The 21,085-nt window shown below is 34.9% G+C and overlaps 1 protein-coding gene across 1 annotated transcript in view; it reads right to left on the minus strand.

Annotated features, from left to right (window-relative positions):
- The window catches only part of TRAPPC12 (trafficking protein particle complex subunit 12), a 56,232-nt gene that overhangs the window by 29,336 nt on the left and 5,811 nt on the right, over positions 1–21,085 (minus strand). Inside the window, exons 3-5 of the mRNA XM_005153224.3 lie at positions 20,778–20,894; positions 11,216–11,329; positions 10,255–10,393 (exon numbers count right to left, since the gene is read on the minus strand). Of these exons, the coding sequence (XP_005153281.2) occupies positions 10,255–10,393; positions 11,216–11,329; positions 20,778–20,894 (370 nt within the window). The remainder of the gene's footprint in view (positions 1–10,254; positions 10,394–11,215; positions 11,330–20,777; positions 20,895–21,085) is intronic.

Genomic DNA, 21,085 nt, shown 5'->3' on the forward strand with positions numbered 1-21,085 from the left:
TTCCATATACAGGGAGTGACTGCTTCTAGACATTTTTTAAAGGTTCACAAAATTCTAATCACAGAACTCACTAATTAAAGACCTACAGAGTAAGTCACTTATATCTATGAAAATTCTTTTTTTGCCACTGCAAACTGCTCCCCATGGCTTATATGACTGCTGTGTTTCTGTAACAGATGTACAGAGGAGTTTCGTGCATCATCATAAGTGGAACAGGGATTAAGAAAACAAAACTGCCTTTGAAAATCTAGTAAAAGCATAAAAAGTTACTCAACCAGTAATAAGAGATGTGAAATGTTTTATGTATGTATCCTGACATATGCTACTTATGTACCTAGTTGACTCAAGTGAAGATGTACAGTCAGAGTGCGAGGGGTGAACAACAACTAAAAGGAATGTGTAAATAATACAAGAGTAATTCTGTATTACACCACCACAGAAAAAAATGCTTTGTAGGCACACGGCAAACTTAAGAACCTGTACTGCAAACCTACAGAAGCAGACATGACCTGCAGTTGGTTTCATCTCTACAACCCCTCTGGTGACCATATTCTAACTCCACCTTTCATTGGTTATCTTGCAAAACAAATTAAGCAGTGCTTAAAATCAGCTGGTCTAGTACTGTTCTTTTGGAAAACATAGCCTTTAATTTACTGCTAACCCATGAAACCATGCACCTACTGCTCCACTCAGCAGGATTTCCAATGCAAAGGTAAAGAAAGGAAAACTTTTGTCCATAAGCAAAGCTTTGGAAAATCTGAAATATAGAACAAAAGTAATCTAAAGATTTAACAGCATTTTTGCTAATGACTGTGTTCTAATATTTTCAACTCTGAACAAGTTTGTATCATTACATTCTCTTGTAAAATGCAGCAAAAGGTCAACTCAAGAAACACTCATACAGAGATTCTGAATTGGTAAGAGAACAGCTCAATGTACAGATAGATGGATATTTAATGGAGCACAGATGAAACATCTTACATTATCCATTTTAATTAAATTTGATTTGTAAAACGCTTTTGGGGATTCCATATTTTGTAAATTATTGATCTTACGTATTACTGAATGAAGTCACACTACAATGATCCATTTGAGGGAAGGAACAATCCATTACCAATCTACATTGTCAGAAGTGATATCAGAAGATGTCAGAATTATAAATGCAACTCCAGGCTAACTTAGACTCCATGAGAATCTGATTTATTTGCTATCACAACTAAGACCTTAGATGTAAGGCGTTCAGAACTGTGTTACTTCAAAAGTTACTTTGTTAACACATTATTTCTCAACCACTTAGTATTTCCTTCATACCATGTGACCAAAATGCATTCCAGTGTGATCCTAAGTAAGAATATCAAGTGTGATGACAGATGTCTCACACAAAACCAGAAGAAAGCTGGCCCATGGTATAAGGGCAGTCAGTGTAGTGACTTTTCAAACCAGAACTTATATTACTATTTCACACAGGATGATCTAAAACTCTAGCACCTGTTTCTTCTCTTTCCTTTTGAAATTAATGACATAACTAGTATCCTGCAAGAAATTTCACTGTAAGGATCCAACATATCCATCCATTAAATTTTTGTTACTTACTGCTTATTAAACAGGCTGCTAACTTTACTTAAAACCTCAGAAACACCAACTATTTCTGCCTTCTTCCTCAGTTTCCTTGTAATCCTTCTGAATAGCTGAAGTTTTTGTTAAGAAAGCATGAAATAGTACACATGGTCTCATGCAAGCTTGCTAACTGAGGAAAATGGAAAAGAAATGAGCTTTTACCACTGGTAAGGCTGTCTTACCACTCCATGTAAACAGTATTTTGTAACAAGTCAAATCAGATGAGCAAATTGCTCATAAGAAAACTGCAGCACTTATCCAAGCCACTCATCCAAACATATTCCTTAAATACTGGTTTTAAAAAAGGAAAGAAACTTTGTGATTTTTGGTTAAGTACATTTTCCCATAAGTAAACTTCTTTTTAGTTAAGTGTTATTATGTATGGATAATACATCTAATTCAGTTCCTACATTAATAAACAGATTTTCTGGTGCTACTTGAAGTGCTAATACAATTTAGGTAACACTTCTGAGGAAGAACTACATGGCAGTAATAGAAAACACATGTAAAGATACCTGTTCACCAAAATATTAACTCCTGGTTAACAGCTGTGTAACAACTGACAATACCCACTCCCCGAGTTCTCTATTACTGTACTGTCTTCAGTAGACAAAATCCAAATCTATAGTTTTCTCAATCTAAGAAAATGGAACAATGATCTCTGAATTTGTCTGAAACAGAATTTGTCAAGAAAGGGCCTTGCAGAAGCAAAAGCAAGTACCAAAAATCTTTCCACAGGGTGGATGGTTATGAAACCTTGTTCTCAGAGGACACCAGCAAGGTGATCTGTGTGCGTACCATGATGGAAAAGAACACTGTGAGCATATCAGGTTTGAAATGTGGCCCTGCAGAGAGCTTCATGGGGTGAATGGGAGATGAAAAGGGGAAAGGCAAACTATAAATACGACTCTTGTGAATCTTCAAAGCTACATCAGTTCATGGATAAAAAGGTAAAAAGATAAAAATTAGAGAGTTACAGAAAGCACTTGGAACAGTTAACTCGTAGCTAAGAAATAATTTTGCTCTAAATAACAGGACACACATGTGCTGTTCTATGACATCACAGTATCACGTTGTATCAGAGGCACATCACAGACTTTTTCAGCTGAAAGAACAACAGTCCAGAGGAGCCCAGCCCTGTTGCTAAAAATATAACAGAAAAAGAATTTGCACACAAATTTACAAAAGCACAGCTTCCATACTGTCTTGCAAGACAGAAGCTTAGCTTTCTGATAAGTACTCCTTACATTGTCTAGGTTAAGAAGAAAACAATTGGGAAGAAGTAAATAACATTTGCTGATGACTCCATTAAATCAATAAAAATAGTGTTATGAAGGTCTGAAAGGCAGGCTGTAGAATTCACAGTACACAATTTCATTAAAAAAAAAAGATTAACAAAAGGAATAAAGCCCCTATACTTGCCTCAATAAACACAGTTACACTGGGAGGGGTGGAAGAGGAAGACAACAAAAAACTCTCCAAACTCAAGAAAGTAGGATTGACTACATGCACACTAAGCTGTAACAGAGATGTAAGTGCTGCTGCTTAGATTGACATTATATTGTCTGGAAGGTTTTGCCTACTTGCTTACTATTCCCACCACATATTTAAGACACATACAGCTTTGTAACAGGTTCCTATACAAGTAAGTATAGAATTTCCTGTGATATACCACTAGGGATAAAGGAATTTTATATAAACACTGGATTTTGGTAAGTGCCCTCTTTGGCAAAACTACTTGGAATCAAACCTATGTCCTCCATTATATTTCACTCAGTATTGAATTTAGCAAGTCAACATGTCGAGGAAATGTTTTAAACAAGCAGCATATCCTGTAATTAAAATGTTTACTTAAGAACAGAGGAGAATGAATTTTGCTCTCTATTTCATACTTAAAGATGCAATGCCCCTGATACGGGAAAACCATGTCTACTAAACTTAGATGATTTCAACAGGCAGTACCCTACAATTACAGTTCTGTACTGAAATTTTAAGTTAAGTAAGTCTTATTCTAGCTTGCTGTTTTACAGTTGACCTCTGTTGCTCCTCTTTAGGGGTTTCATAATAATGTTATTTATAAAAAATTCATAATGGAAAAAAGGTTTAATTTTAAGACAAATCTTTTCTTAGCTATCATTTCTAAACACAGTGGGGAACTTTTCCCAAAGAATATGACTTTTGATTGTCACATTGGCATGAATTAATCTCATTCATATATATATTATCAGCATACAAAAGGCAAAACTAAAAAGTGAAGAAGGTGTGCTGAAAGGAAAATGGATACTCCAAAAGCATGGGAACAGATGGAACAGCTAGTAAGATCAGGTAGAATTTTCTAAGACCACAGATTTCAGTTTCTATATCTTTATGAACAGCTGCACATTTTCATAACTGTCATAACATAAACATCACCTCATGTCAATCAAATTCAAACTGCAGCCCTCATCTGCAGCCCTTTTAGAGCAGAAGAAAGACAATTCCAACGGCCAGCCATTTTATCTTTGTATTTTCTTGTTGCAAAATCAGTAACCAGAAATGCTTTTTGATGTGCCTTCTGTAGCTTATTCAACAAATCTTAAAGTACCAAAAAACAGCACCAGGGCAAATTATTATTTACTGAAAACATAACGTGGGGTCTTGTAACAGTAAAAACCAGCAAAACAGAGAAACAAACCCTTCATTGGATAAAAGAAAAATACAGTGTCAGGAAGACATTCTGCTTTATTCATCCATATACACATGGGGATGTATATCCTTGCATTTATACGCACATACACACTTTTAGATACTTCTGCAACAGTGTACTCATACAGTTTATACGGAGATTTTTAAAACCGACGATTCAGTAGTAGCTTTGATTCCGAATCTCACTGTCAATTAAAAGTACACTTAAAAAAAAAAATCCAGCTTCAACAGACCAGTTTCCAACCTCTTACTACTTTCATTGCAGAGACTGAAAAAGAGGTAGGGGCCTGAATGCTTATAATCATTGAAAGAAAAGGATTTGAAAATTTTATCTGAAATTGCATATTTCTATATACGTGACAATTTAACTGCATGTGACCTAAGAACACAGATACTGTGACTCAAGATCTGGTTTTGAAAGCTTTCAAAATTTGAATAACCTGGAGTTACTTGCACTGAAGCAAGGAAAATGTAACAGAAATGCAGAAAAATCCTGCAACAACTGCCACACCACAAAAACATCACCACAAATCTTACCAGCAGTAAGGCAGAATACAGAAGTGAGCTACTTGTTCACTTTTAAGAAATACTACATAAAGCTGGTACTGTCTACAGTGATACTACACAGCCTTGGGAAAGAAGGCACAATTAATTATTTTTGCAGCACTCTATCCTCTTAAAATTATACATATATTCTTAGACTAAAATACAAGTTCATAAAAAATTGTATTTGAAGTCTGACAACCCTAAGTAGCCAGCTGGAACCACAACACTTGAGTGGTGTTTATTCAAGTGGTATTAGCTGACTTCACAGGTAGAAGGTAGCTCTAAAGATACACAACAAATAGCAAATTTAAAGAGACAACAGAGGTACAAAGTACTGTAAACAACTAGCAAACCAGTTCCTCTAAAGGCTTTAGTATCTTTCTTACTGTCCACATAAGCTTGAATGGAGAATTCTTCCGACCAGCTGTCAAGACTGAAGCAGTGTAACATGGGGGTGTAAGTTCAGGCACAGCACTATTTGTGGTAACTTATGAGAAAGCTAGTACCATGTATTATAGAACCACAGAATGATCTGAGTTGGAAAAGGCCCTGAAGATCATTTATTTTCAAACCCCAACATGGGCAGGGACATCTCCCACTAGACCAAGTTGCTCAAAGCCTCATCTATTTTGCCCTTGAACACTTCCAGAGATGGGGCTTCCATAATTTCTTTGGGCAACCTGTTCCAGTATCTCACCACCCTCAAGCAATGATTATAATATAACAATGATAAGTCTTCTTTTTCTTCTGTTTTCCTGCAAAATTTATTAACAGATAGGAGCTCTCTATATCCTATAATTTCTTTAGTCTATGGATTTCTTATCTCTGTTTTTACCCTTTTGCCTCCCCACACACAACTATTTTAATTTTTTCCCCACACCACTTCCTATCCTGCCACAGTTCTCCCACTAACCAAAAGCTGATGATGAAAATAACCAAAGGGCATTTCATTTATAGCATCATCCAAAATCATACTGAGAAAAAAGGAAAGGAATTCAGGAGAGCTGCCTCCTACTAGCATAGACAAATAGCAGAGAAGAGAAGAAAGGAATGGCCAAACATCACTGTAGAAGAGCCACTATGAAAGCAGTTTACTATGAAAGCACACAGGAGACTAATTTCCCTAATCCATGCCTGTCAGCATAGGCTGATATTTATAAGCAGGACCAAGCTTCAGAGAGCAGGAAGACCCTGGAGCTGTGCCCAGTCCTCTGCACTACACGCAGTCCAGATGTGCCTTCTGTGGGTATTTGAGAAAAATTGTGGATGAGTGCTTTCACAGTAAGCACAGTGTCTCCATGTCAGCACACATATGACAAGTCTCCTATTACATTCTTTTTCTATTTTATGAGCTTATTCTTATGTGATAACAGTAATTTATTACATTTCACCTTAGACATCAGCACTGAAAACCTGTTTACAACATGAGTTTCAACAATAATTCCAGACCAGGTAGGACAGGATTCTTTTAGTGGGATCTGAATTTCAAAGCTGAATAGATGAAATAAATTAAGAGCACTGCTTAAGTAAATAAGGACACATAAAAAAGTCTCACACATCCACGTATTTTTTCGTACCAATTTCTTAATGTATTTCTGCTAAAACTTCTAACTACAGTGGATATTAATAAAGTTATAGAAGTAATACAGACCTGGTGAAATATGCTAAAACAATAATGTGATGTCTAGACTTGGATTACTTTGAGAGAAATATATGGGTTTTATATATTATGTATATATATATCTAACTGTCACTATCCATCTGAAAGTGTCAGCCTATTGCAACACATTAGTGCATCCCTGTGGTCACATTAGAGACACACTTTAAAAAACCCAACATTTGTGATACTTCATGGGAAGGTGTACAGTATGAAATCAGCTCCTACAGCACATACAACTAAATATTTAACAATATGTTCCTTATTTAGGCACTTCTCACCAGACAACAGGAGACTGATTTCATGGTAGAAAAGTACAGATGAGATGATGCTGTATCATCGCAAGGAGAATGAAAAAGTGAAAGGAAAAAGAAAAAAAAACCCAAGCCGATAAACCTCTGGTCAGGGGAATAAAAGTCCTATTTTCACTTGTGCACAGTTTTGTTTGGGTTTTTTTTTTTCCTTGCTAATTCAAAATAAATTATTCTCAATTACTGTAGCTTTAGAACATTGATTTTGGTAGCATTAACTTTTCAATAACTTATTGGTCTATTGACCAGAAACAAGACCAAATTATCTCATAAAAGAATGAAATAGTATTTTAGTGTTCCATTGTAATCGTTGGCTCTCACTCTTTCAGAAACACAACAGCATTACCAATGTGAAGGATACCTCAGGTTAGCTAATCTATCACCTGAGAGAGTTACTAAGTATCACAAGGAACACAGAAACAAACAGTATGAATAGAATTGTAAAGATAAAAGGCAGAATCTTTAAAAAAAAAAAAGAAGAAATAAAATCCTGAAAGCCATTAGTCATGAGAATGGTGACAAAAAACCAGACTTATGTACCTCTCAGTACAACAGAGATGTGCAGGAAGCAATTTCCTGACCTAAGTACAGACCTATCAGAAGACAAAAAAAACTGTATATAAACATCAGATTTGGCTTGCAGATGAATTTAGAAAAAATAAGTGTGCAACTGAACAATTTAAAGATTTCACTAGAAAATGAGAATTGTGTGCTCTGTGCCCCATATCAAACAGGAATGATCAAAGAGGAACTTAGAAAATTAGCTGGCTGATAGAAGGATCCCAGCAGATTCCACCCCCCAGATGGTGCACACGTACAGGCAATGGAGAGGACTGAAGAGACAGCAGAAAGATTTGATCTTAGAGCCATGAAGATGACAACACTAGGGGGACCCTTGCACAGCATGCCTGCAAACGCCATACAAAATCTTAGGGTGAAACAGATGAATAGCGCTGCTGGGAGGGAAACAGCCTTGGGAGAGCTTCAGAAGAAAATTAAGATGACTGTGTCAGCCATGTTAAGATTAATGGAAAAACCATCTTCCACTCCTCATACATTTACTTGGAATTGACTTTGAATTCTTTGAGGTATATTTGTCAGAGATTAATGGATGAGGGACTATCCTCACTGCTGCTCAGGTATATATGCTTTCCTTACTTCAAGCATAGAAAACACAGAAAACTTTCTAATTCATTACATTTCTTGTTATGAATGTTTTGAATACAAAGAAATTATATAAAATATTAGATGTTTTACAATCAATGTGTACATTATACCTATACTCTCATTTATTAAATTGATTTTTAAGTGCTTACTCCATTTACACACCATGAATCAAAATTAAAAGTGTTGAAACAAAGCTGTTCCTTTTATGCTTGTTACACCACAAAATGATATGTAAAATTACCAAACAGCAGTAGATTGTGTGTTCATACTAATACAATCAAAATACATGAATGATTTCTATCTATTTTATTATTTAAATTAGCTGGTTAAAGATGCATATATACTAAATTTTTTTATCCACAATCCAGCACTGTGTAATTTAATGCTAGCCAGAAGAGAATTGCTTGTTCTTTCCTACATCCCTGCAAACAACATCTCTCACTCCTCAAAAGTATATAAGGAAGGTTTGATAGCAATTCCTTCATCTTCATCACACTGTATTGATGATCTTGAGGTCCTTTCCAATCCTAACTATTCTATGATTCTATGATATGGGATAGCAGGTCAGCTCCATGCAGCCTTGACTGTATTTTCCTTAGAGATGATCAGATTATGATTCCAGTTGGTATGTTCAACTGTTAAAAAAGAACTGAGGAACATAATAATTAAATACAGTATTTTCCTTATGCTCACCTTTTTACCATAGATAACCTTCATAATTTGTATGAAACAGCTGCACTGGTTGAGTGGTTGCTGCAAAGAGAGTTTGGATCAAAAGCTCAGTCACAGGACAGGTTCCTGCAACAGCAAGCCAGACTGCCCAGAACCGCTGTTACCTGTATGGTCTGTGGCATGAGGACTGAAATATCTCAAATACTGACATGACCTGTGGGGATTTTTTCCTTAAGCACAATAACATGTTTTTAATACCGAAAAAGATGTGGAAATATGCATATGGCCTGGGGAAGACTACTTCTCCTGAGCAGCAGTGCATCATGTGCATAGCTGCCAAAAGATAACCAAATCCAAAGAGCTGCCCAAACTAATGACCAAAACTCTCTCTCTCTTAAAAATAGCACAGATCCTTCTCAGTGGATTGAATATATTCAAGACAAAAGAGGAAATTTTTGCCTGGAAAATGGTAAGTAAAGTCAGAAGTACTTGTTCCAGGCAGCCCATATTAGCCTTGCTGGCTACAACAGATCTGCATCACTTAACAGATGAAACAGTCTTCTGCAAGAGATTCTGATCATTCTTGACACCAGCTTCGCTCCTCAGCAACCTGTAAGTCTCAGTATCTTTTTAGGTTACTCCACTGAGACTTCCAGCATCTGGAATAGACTGTATTTTTTTCAGAGAGTGGCACTTCCTATTTCAACTGTTAAAATTTTATTATACGTTGTGGTTCAAATATGAAAGCCAAAGAAGAGTACTATCACTCAATGATGTACATGCATCACAGAGTATTTTATTTCTAAATAACAGATCTAGAAAAAAAAATTTTAAAAATAGCCTGAACAGGTGTGCAATTGCTCTTAGGAAGAGCAACTTTTCAAATCCCGACTCCTGAAGGACTAGAATACCCTGGCTAATAGAAATATATGGTTAACCTATGGGCTATTTGAAGCAAGTAGGGAAGTAGTGCATTTGAAACTCAAGACAAACTGCTTATGAAGAATTGTGGCTGGTCAATTACTAAGCAAATAATATTACATATAACTAATATTTTTTATTAAGGAAAATTATTAAATTAGCTCTTTTTTTTTCATCCTACAATCCAGGAAACGTAAGAAAATAACACCTGCATTACCATGTGTGCATGCATACATGAATGCTAAAAATAACATAATGATAGTATCTGGAAAAATATAAGAGGAAAAGCTTATATATTCTCTTTCCACAAACTCTCCCATTGCCTTCCACAACATGTTTCTAGCTAAAACGAACTATTAAAGTTTGGCTTTTTAAAAATCACAACACCCTTAACTAGTTTATTATATTTACTTCTTAAAAACATTCCTCTTTCAAATCAATGCTGTATCAGAATCATGAAATACATTGCCTACCTATACTGTGATGGAACAATTTTACCCTTTATTGTTACTCCTTATTGACATCTCCATAACACAAACAACACTTTAACACAGTAATCAATCATGTTCTTCTGGGGGGAAACATTCAAAACTCACAAATGTTTTAGAATTAAAAAAACCTGAACCCATTATTTTATAATGGCTGGCAAAAATGAAAAGGAAAAATTAAGTATCTTACCTTTTCGTCCAGGATATACATGAGGGTAATACTCATAATAAAGGTCAGGCTGGTCTAAATTTCCAAATGGTTCAAATTCCATTTCTGCATTTTGGAATAGATTCAGTTTTACCAGCAGTGCTAGTCTCACAAACCACAGCTACAAATTAATACATATGAAAAGGAGGAAAAGACAAGTTCTGTTATTAGCTTCAATAACAAGCTAATTAAACACAATTTCAACTTTTCAAATTTTTCTGATAAAGTTCAGTAAAGAGTGTGTCACTAACTGATAAGAATGAGGAGCATATTTACATGCTTTCATTGAATACTTTTCACAAGATTATTAAAATAAAACATAGAGCACTGATATTTTAATTGTTTGTAAAGGTATTGAGATTTTTAAGTTTAAAACTTTTGAAGTTTAAAAGCTAGCTTGCTATTGCAAATTGGAATATCTAAGTTGAGATAGCATGTAAGAATTATCAAACTGGTTTTTAATTGTTTTTCCAATTTTACGCAATTTTTAAAATCTGTTACGATTTTGGTAGAATTCCATGAGCATTACAGTTACTAGGGCCAAAACCATGCTGTCATCAGGTCACATTTTGTTCAGTAAAATGCTTGCAATGTTTCATGGTCCTTTATTAATTTATTATTTTCTTATCATCACAAAACATAACATTTAAAATCTTATTACAATGCTCACAGTCTAGACAGTGTCCATGAGCTTTAGCAAATTGAATCTTCCAAAATAACACGACGCATTTCTCTTTACTAATGTAACTACCTTTAAAAAGTGACTACCTTTTTAAGTGAAGACCTACTTTACATAAGCAAACAGAAAAACTGACTTACTAAAATGCTTTAATAAGTTCAGTTTTGGGGTAAAAATTACAAAAAGAAGTTTGAACATTTTAAAAAAATATATTAATGTAAATATTGTTGAAAAAAAATTACAAGGTTTTATTTTTAAACATACCTGTAAAGAATCTGTTGTATGGTTAGTAGGCAGTCCACTTTTTTTATAGCCTTGACCATGGGCAGTTAGAAGCCTCCCACACAAGTCAACTGCTGCCCTCCAGTTTTTACTGCTCTGGGAAGAAGAAAAGTGTTAAGTAGCAAAATCATAAAGTCCCTAAAATGCACAACTGCTTATTTTGCCCGAAGCAACCACAGGTTCCCATCAGTAATAATGACAAGGTCAGAAGAGCTGGCTGGTGAGAAGCAGAATGTCCTTTGTCAAAGCTGCACATCTAATTAGGCAGAAAGGGAAATCAAGCATTAATATTATCAGATCACTAAAACAAAAGGATATGCACACCCCCATACGGAATTCTAAACTTAAAGCTGTATCATGTTTGCTAATATGCTTGAGTATACTGTAATATCCACAATTTTGTTTTCTCCTTAAAATGACAGTAACAATTGCTGGCCATATTTCAGTAATCACATCTATGTTCCTCTACTGTTATAAAGTATTTAATGCCTATTCCTACCTCACTGACTTCAGTATTTCAGATTATAACCCCTAGTACAGTTTATTTAACAAAAATAGGCTTTGCTAACATTGCCCAGAACACAGAATTCCTATCAATTAAGATCAAAGAACAACAATATAATGCAGCAACCAATACATTCAGACAATAGCAACTGCTTCACCTATAAAATTTAAACATCTGAATTTCCACTGCATTACTAACTTCAAATATTCTTTAATATATTTTTTAATTCATTAAAAAAACAACATTCCTAGTTAAACAAGTCAAACCACCTTGTCATATTGTCATTCTACTAATGTTTCTGCCTTGAATATGCTAATGAAGCCATGTGTATAGCTAACACTACCAAAAACTTAAAACACAGACCGATGTTTCTCAGCTTTTAAGCCATCATACTTCTCTATTTCACAGAACAGTTTTTCAGGAGACATGTATGTAGCAGGTCATTATAAACCAAATATATCTTGTTCCTGAAAGTAATATTTTTTTCATATAGTTTCTTAAATACATTAAAAAAATTATAAACATTATGATAAAAGAGAACTGTCACATTGACTGGCAAAATGTACACGAATAGAACGCATTTATATATGCCTGCAAAGTTCAGGGACTCAAATTGGTATTTTATTAAATTCTCCCTAGTCTTTAGAATCTAGAAAACCTGTCAGTACAGCAAACAACTATATAGAAAAAAAACAGTAATAACAGCTGAAGTTTTCATACTCTTTAGCCCCCAGTTTGAGATCACCATGCACTAACAACCTCACCTCAATCCCTTGCACTGTCAAATCCCAGATAAAAATTTAAGATCCACCTGGAAATGCAGAAGTCAGCTGTCAGCAAGTCCACGAAGCAGTATAGCAGCTTCTGAAATGCCTATACACTTATGGAAGAGCAGGAATTGATAATGCATTTATAACACCCTTCAACAGATAGCTGCATCAACTTAGAAAAGCAGAAAGACATTGACATAGTTTATGTGAAATTTATTCCTCTTCTGCAGTGACAAATTAATTTCTTATTATCCTTAGAACAGAAACATACATGGACTCTAAAACCAACTTTTCTTCCCAAGTTAGAGTTAGATTCCAGAAATAATAATGGAGCATTTTTGACAAACTTAGGTGCTACAATTTTTAAAATTCTCTTTCAGGCATGGATAGAAAATATTTTTCCTTTATAGAACAAGACTGGCAGGAGAAGTAAATGTGATATTCATTGTAAAAACAGTCTTTGCTGGAAAATGAAACATAATATACATCATTATTTCAAAATTAGAGATGCCTGCTGGTCATGGAGTGTAATTCTCTGTGGAAACTTAATAGAAGGCTGCTGGAAGGGCAGTGTAACTTTATTTGAAATTAGCAGGACACATTATTGTCTCTGGCAAATTGTACCAGACTTACTGTTGCCAAAGTTGCCAGTCCATCAGAAATCTTTACCCAGTTATTTCAAACACCCCGCAAAACCTTGCAGGTTAGTCATATTCACAATTCCTGTGGTCTACAGCTGCACAGTCCTAACAATCCAGGTCCCTTGTTCCTGAAAGTAATAGGGATGTATTTTGTTTGTAAGTCATAAGTAGAAGTTCAAAGTGTGATAAACACATAAATGTACTGGCTTTCGCAAATCATAGGTGTGGTTATGTGGATATAACTGTATGAGTTTACAATAACAGAAACAAAGCTTGCTAAAGACACAAGATTAGAATAACAAGTTAAAAAGGGCCAGAACTCATGAGCAAAACGGAGTCATATAGCAAAAGAATTTGTAAAGGTAAAAGAAAGGGGGGGGGACAGACCTTGATATAAGAAAAGCTAGTGCCTGGAGAACATAGAGTTAAAGTACTTTTTAGCTTAACTTAGGTTGTAGAAAGAGAACAATGTTTATGTTGTAAGTCTGTGGAATTGAGTGGCCCCACTAAACATCAGTTAATTGCTTCACACTAGTCTTCTAAACTAGCTTTAAAGAACAATGTTTGTTCTGTAAGTCTGTGGTGAGATAACAGGATTTAGTGGCCCCACTAAACATGAATGAATTATTTCACACCATCCTTCTACTTATCAGTTTAGAGACAGAGCCTCCCAAACATCTGCTAGCTTGGGATACTCCTTGTCTGCCAATCCTGCAATAAATTTTGCAGGAAGGTCACACTGTTTTAAATCTTTGCTAGTTATCAGAAGACTTACAGATATGGCTGGTTTCAGCTAGTTCTGTGATTACTGGGGCATCCAACTGTGCCAAAGTTGAAAAGTACACGGTGAGGAAGACTGCTTACTTCATCCTCAAGACCCCTGCCCACAATCACCAGAGAGCAGTGCGCAGATGCCAAGAGGAGGAGACTTATGATAATAAGTTCCTGGAGCTAGTTATAATAATCCCCTGCCTATATGCAGGAATCATGAATATGCATGTGACTAATGCAATAGTGAAAGTATATAAACCTGTAATAAATACTAAACACTTGAGCCTCTGGCTATGGTCATGCACCCAGCGCTGTTGCTTTTGCTTTATTGACTTTGTCCCTCAGTAAAACCTTGTTATTTTGTTTAGAGGAGTGATTTCGTATTTTACAAAAGTAAATATGGATACTACAGCTTCAGATATAGAATGAAAAATCCTGAAGAATATTCTCAACAAAATAATTATTCTGTGATAATCAGGACATGGTCATTTGTGTGAAAAAATTATTTTCTCCTAAAAATAAAGCTGCAATTGTGTGAGAACATTATTTTCTCTTAAAGAAAATACTCTCAAGAAATATTATTGCCAAATAGCTCACTAATACCATACCAGCCTGGCAGAAAAGAACTTCCCTCCACACATGGCACTTGCAAGTTGGGTTTCTTTTCCACGGAAAGTATAAAGCTGTTCTTTTAATGAAGCCACCAGCTTGACTGACTTCTGTGTGTTTTACACACTACTAGTGCAGATGATTAACTTGTGAAGGGATAGTTTTATTTATTTCTTTTAGACCAAATAACATAAACTAAAAAAAAAAAAAAAACAAACCAACCCAAGAAACCCAATCAACAGACAATGTGTTGCATTATTCCTTGCAGAACTCTGGTTTTCACAAAATAGAAGAGGTCTCAGGGGAGTTTTTCACTGGGAAAACTGCATAGTAACCCAGGTTTCAAATTACAAGGATTTCTATTTTTCTTTAAGAACGACAGAACTAGCCCAATATATTTTTATCTTTTTACTGAACTTCTTAAGACAAGATTCAAATACAATGACTGTAGGTTTAAATCAAAAACACAGACAGTATTTCCAGGATTTTGTCAGACTATTATCCCGCAGAAGTAGGAACTAAAAATTTAACATAGCTTGAGGTGGTAAGACTTGTGTGCTACAGAGTACAAAGCTCCTCCCTCCTTTATTTTTCATCTTTCCAGTGACAGCTTACCTTGCACACAAATCTGTGTTGCTTTTTGAAACAACTATAGTACGTTTACTGTCTTACTGCTTCTTTTGATTTGACCTCCAACCTAGCAGCTTTAAGAGACAAAAATTAGTGTAAATTGATCAACTCTCAAATCCTCATTTTACTGACTTACATTTTACCATTTTCAAAAGAAGAACCTGAATAAGGCTACCGTGATGTCTTTTTATTAAAAGCAATAAAAGAAAACAGCCTAATATAATTTGAAATGGAGTTAACAATTAGTTACAAATTCTGGTAAGTTCACATTTAAAGATATGGCAATGCTTCTAGCCCATCTGGTCAAAGTAAGTAACTGAGATATTTAATACATTCCAATGCCTTCAAATAAGCTTATTTTCTACAAAGAGAGATGAATGGGATGTAGTAGAAAAGAATTCTAGTGACTAAAAATTGAACGGTATTACTTCAACTACAAGAACAGAACTGAAGATGTTGTATTGTTTAGATTCAGAAATTAAGAAAAGTTCCAATTGAGTAAACGACCCAATACAAGCCAAAGAATAACTGGCTGGAAAAATATTTTTTACATTTCTTCATTTTCTAATAAAGTGTCATAAGAAATTCAATTATCACAGTTTGCAATATATCTGAAAAACTGTGCTATTGTTTTATTGTGAAAATATTCACTGATATGGACTGAAAAAAGTAGTACCAAATAGCTGAATAACACTGTCTCACATACACAACTGTTCCTTGGAAGCCTCCTTGTGCTCCAATTTTGCTTGACTTTTTTTTTTTTTTTAAGAATCATAAAATTGGGTCTTAGATGTGCTTGCAGAAATGCTCACTTTTATCCTTTGCATACAATACTGCATGTTGTTTTCCTGAATGAAAGCAGTGAAACTCAAGTGATGCAACAAATACGGTTAACACCCAGGTGGAATTCTGTCAAGCAAAGAGAGTTATGCAGACTGGATGTCTACAGAAAACATGTTTAATGAAAAGGGGACTCCCCTGATAGATGAAGCCAATTTATAACTTTATTCAGCCTCTCAGGAAAACAATTTTGACTCAGAGGTAAGATGCTGTAATTTTACCACATAAATTGATGCTTTTTAGTATAGAATGGCAACCTCTCTCACAAGCCCCCAGTTACTGTTTGTGCTACATGTGTCTCCCATCTCCTCTCAAACTGGCTGCAAATGTTGAAAATTAATCACTGATTTAGAAATAAAGCCCCCTGCCCCCAATTTTTAAGGATAATTTTGTAACACTAAAGTGAATATATACGCCATACCACTGCATCCAAGTTTGTTGTATTTGAAAATATAAGGAACAGCACAGCATTAATCATGTACAAAAGTAACAGTTTATGATTTTTTTTAAAGTAGACTTAAAGGGAGTCATTAACTCTACATGTAACACCATTAAAGTGATTAAAATGTCCTCCTCCACTAGCTATGACATTTTTCTCCCCTGTAAATTACACTGGTAGAGCACTTTCATATCAGTTAAGAAAATGTAGCTAGTAACCCTTTCCTGGTCCAGTAGCTTGATGAAATGATTGCATGCTTAGGGCAAACATTGTGTACTTATAGTGGCAAGATCCAGTAGTCTTTTTTTAGGTATGGTATTAACAAAGACATAATTTTCCCATGGCTGTAAACACCTTATGACTCAAAATATCAGAAATGCCTCTAGTGAGATATACTGTGCTACTTGTTCAAATGAAAAGCCATTAATCTAAAATATGGAATAACTGGAACCAACCTAATTGCAGCTTGCACCTTGTATGTATAATTTTTATTTGTTGCTGTAAAACAAAGCAACATTGGGAAGATAAGCCCCTGCTTACATTTATTTGCTCTAGAGGTAGATGCATGTTCCTATACCAGACTAATAAAACTTTTCAGAAACTGACAACTCAGATTTTCTGTTTTCAGTTGAAAAATCCCAACAAAACACTTAGCTTGGACAGATGTGTAACTCTATTTACAAGTTATCACCTCTATGATAAGCACATAGATTTATGGACTTACTTTGCTGGACCACTCCAGCACTCCCATATTGCTTAAAAGCTTCAAAGTTGTAAAACTAGTTCTACTGCACTATCTCCCCACCATTACCCTACCAGTACAGCATTTACAACTCATTGTTATCCATTCCACAGCAGAAACTTAAAATGTGAAATCACAGCTGTTCAATAAACCACCTATCTATCTTTGGGTTACTGCTACAAATCTCATGCAAATCAACTAGCTCAAATTCATGCTGAACAAGTAATTTTATTAGCCGAGTTTAACACTGAGTTAAGTTCCTGGAGAACAACTGTTTGTCTTAGAAATGATGCTGCTGTCAGTTGTCTCATCAGAAAAGGTGCACATTTGGAAGTTCAGCTTACTACCCTCCAGATACCATTTGTTTTTTGACAACTAATTGTAATTAATGAAACTTTTGCAGACTGTTTGCACTACAGTCCCCCAAAAAGGTCTTCTGTCTCCAACATTTTTTGCTTAAAGCACTAACTTCATCTTATCCACTGTCAGTTAAATTACAACATAACACAGAATTGTTTTTTAACTTGTACAAGTAAATGTTTTTTACTAGAACTTTTATAGGGCAGATGAGAAGTTACCACTCAAGGAAGTACACTAGAATAAATCTAACATTATTTTGTGACCCTGGCAAACTAGTATCTGCATTTTGAGTTTTAATCTAGGAAGTATTGGCAATATATGTAAAGATCACATCACTAAACAGGGATCAGATAGCTTATAATATCAGAATAATAGAAAAGGTAAACCACAATAATTAACAGGGAAAGTCATATAACTTTAAAATAGAATCTGTTGAGTTCTGTACAGTGATAATAAAAAGATGTTAGCTTCCATTGGAAGAGGTTCTGAAAAGAGCTCTCAGGATGATAATGAAGACATCCATGATGAGATGACTAGAGAAGAGATATTTTTGCCTTTAAAAAGAAAATCTGAAAAGTGGAAATGTCTCCGCTGTCTACCCACACAAAGCAGCAGTGGAGAGGAAGTAAATACTAAGAAGAGAAAATGACTTAAAAAGCAACATGAGATCAAAACACTTAAACCGTTGTAAACAACTTTATCTTTGATTAGAAAAAAGATTTTGAGAGCGGATTGATTAGAATTTCTTTGATTAACCACCAAAGGAATGAAGTTCTGGAATAGCTTTTGAAAGTAGCAGCAATGTATTTGTTAAAACAGCCAAATACACTAACAGATGTTATTAACCAATAGAATAGAGAAGCTTCTGGGTTGCAGCTGAAGACCTGTGGCATGAAGATTTGGGATCCTGATCAGCCACTGAGCATACTTTTCCTACCCACATAGGATTGAAACAGTAACTAGATATAAATGAAGCAGTTTTCTCTGGACTAGGAAGGCTTGGAATACTGTTTGTTGGGTTTTTTTTACGTTTCAGCTGCCATTGGTGTCTTCCTACAGCAAATTATAGTTCTTCAGACTTTCAGATAGGATCTCAGATTTACACATCAAATTTAGAGGTGATCAGCAACTGTACAAATTACATTTCTTTTGCCTTAATAGTTCAGACATCACCTCACATGTAAACACCTAAATAATAGGTATCAGACTGAAGCTGAAGTCTATCCTAATTCTATGCATTTCTCTTCTGTACTGAGGACCTATTTGAAATAGACTTTCAAGTTGCTGTCCGTCACTACAAGGGATTGAACTGGGTGACTGAAACTATCTCATTAATACTCATGTTCACATGGATAACAAACAGCTAAGGGGAAAAAAAAACAATAAGTCTTAACTTTGTGGAAACTGCACAGCAGTATTTCTACCTTTCACTAGTTTTTATTTTACCAGATGTTAACATTGTCTATAAGTGGTCCTTTTTAATCTAGGAAGTAGTGTCAATATAGGTAAGGATCACATCACTAAACAGGGATCAGACAACCTGTAATATCAAAATAAAAGAAAGGGTAAACCTTATCTATGAAAAGACACATTCATTGAACATATTTTGGCTGGAATTCACTCATAAAGAAAGAAAAATCAGAGGCTGCTAACAGAGCACTGACTATAAGTCATTCTGGCCTACTGTGTATGTAAAAAGCATACATCTTTTTAATTAACATTGTCTAGCATGGAATTTTAATGTTTCTAAGTCTGAAATACCTTTTAAGATTGTTGCCAATCTGAAATAAATTTTCCACATAAAGGATTTCAGAAAAAAATGCAGCAATGTTTGCAAGGAAAAAAATACCTCAAAACTTATTCCGGTAAGAAACAGTTCTGCAAAACCCCCAAGATACAGTTGTACTGCATACTTAAGAACAACCAGCAGCTAATGACTAGAAACCTTGAAACCTGACAAACATCCTGACTTCTACCTGAGTGGGTGCAATTTTATAAAGAAAACCAAAACCCTTCTAATAAGAGAATTAAAAAAAAAAAAAAAGGAAAATAATCTGCTACAGGTAGCGAAACCAATATCTGACAGCTGCAGATTGCCTTCTATCTTTGCTTTGATACCAGAAGCCTTGACACTGCTCCTCTGGAGCTTAAGAGCACACTCAAAGCTAAAACAGCAACAGTGGTAGCATTCTATTTAAGATGATCTGTAGTGTAGAATAACATTTGGCATGGACACAGCTACAAAGCTGAACAGAAAAACATTTCCCATACATCAAAACTCCTCTTCTGGAAGAGGGAAAGGAAGCACAGCAAAATGCTTCTCCTACTTTGACACTGACAGAGACAGGATTTCTTTCTTACAAAGACTTTTTTTCCCCTCTAACTCTCAAATTAAGCACAACATTGAGATGAACAGAAAGATATCTATCTTCACAATGGAGATTACAAGCTAAAAATTCTAAAATTACCTCTGAATTTCTTTAACAGTGCTTACAGACCATGTAGAGGTTTCCTAACATGACAACAAAAAGTCTCCTTTGGATTTTGCTATGTAACACAAATCAAAAAGATGTTAAAATATAAAATACAGACTGAAATATTTAGATATTTCAACAGGTTAAGTAAGGCTCAGTCATGTAATAGTTGTTTCAAACAGGAACACAGTAGTTGAAATAACATGGCAAGGTTCACAAGGCTGCTAGAGGTAACAATTTCTGTTTCTGAAATATTTACATTAAAGATAAGAAACTAAAAAGAGAAAATTAATATTTCATTTGGAAGTAATTTAGTTTAGTTTTCCTATACTAAAGTGAAAAATTAAAGCACTGAAATTACCACATCAGCTTGCTTACCATTTACAATGACTGGTATCTCTTATCTTTTGTAAAAAAATAGGCGAAAACACACGCAGATACAGAAAAAAGTTATTAAAATCTGTTTTGCAACCATTTACATGACATGAAAATTAACAGTTGATAAAATTCACAGTAACCTGAAATTGCTTTTTCTCCAACTTTTGCATATTAAAAAAATACTCACTATGGCATTTAAAACGAAATATTTAAATCCCAGTGTCATTCCCACTAAAAACTGCTGTACTTTGGCTGGTACTTATGCAGGATCATGAACAGACTGATATGTAGGTTTTTTCAGTTTCTCCCCACAGTCAGTAACTCCAATTATCTTGAGGGAAGCTTGGTATTTAACATATATTGAATTATGAAGACTGTTACTTACAATTAGCTGTTTCAAGCCTACAAATGACTGTTCTACGGAGTTGGCATTTAAAACTTGTCTCTTCACTGCAGCTTGCTCCCCCAAGAAGCGAAGCATTAAGTCTTTTACTGCATCTCCCTTGGTGTTCATGGAACAGAAAAAGAAGAAACATAAAAAGACACTTTTAAACATTATTTTAGTGAAATAAATTGTTGAATTAAAGCTGAGCAACACAGTTCTTTCCCCTTGAGGAATGCTTATTTTCCAGTTTTTTTTGTGTGCAATGAATATAAATGTATGTATGTTTACAGCATCATAATGAAAACTTC

Source organism: Melopsittacus undulatus, chromosome 3 (genome assembly GCF_012275295.1).
Source record: "Melopsittacus undulatus isolate bMelUnd1 chromosome 3, bMelUnd1.mat.Z, whole genome shotgun sequence".
NCBI lineage: Eukaryota > Metazoa > Chordata > Aves > Psittaciformes > Psittaculidae > Melopsittacus > Melopsittacus undulatus.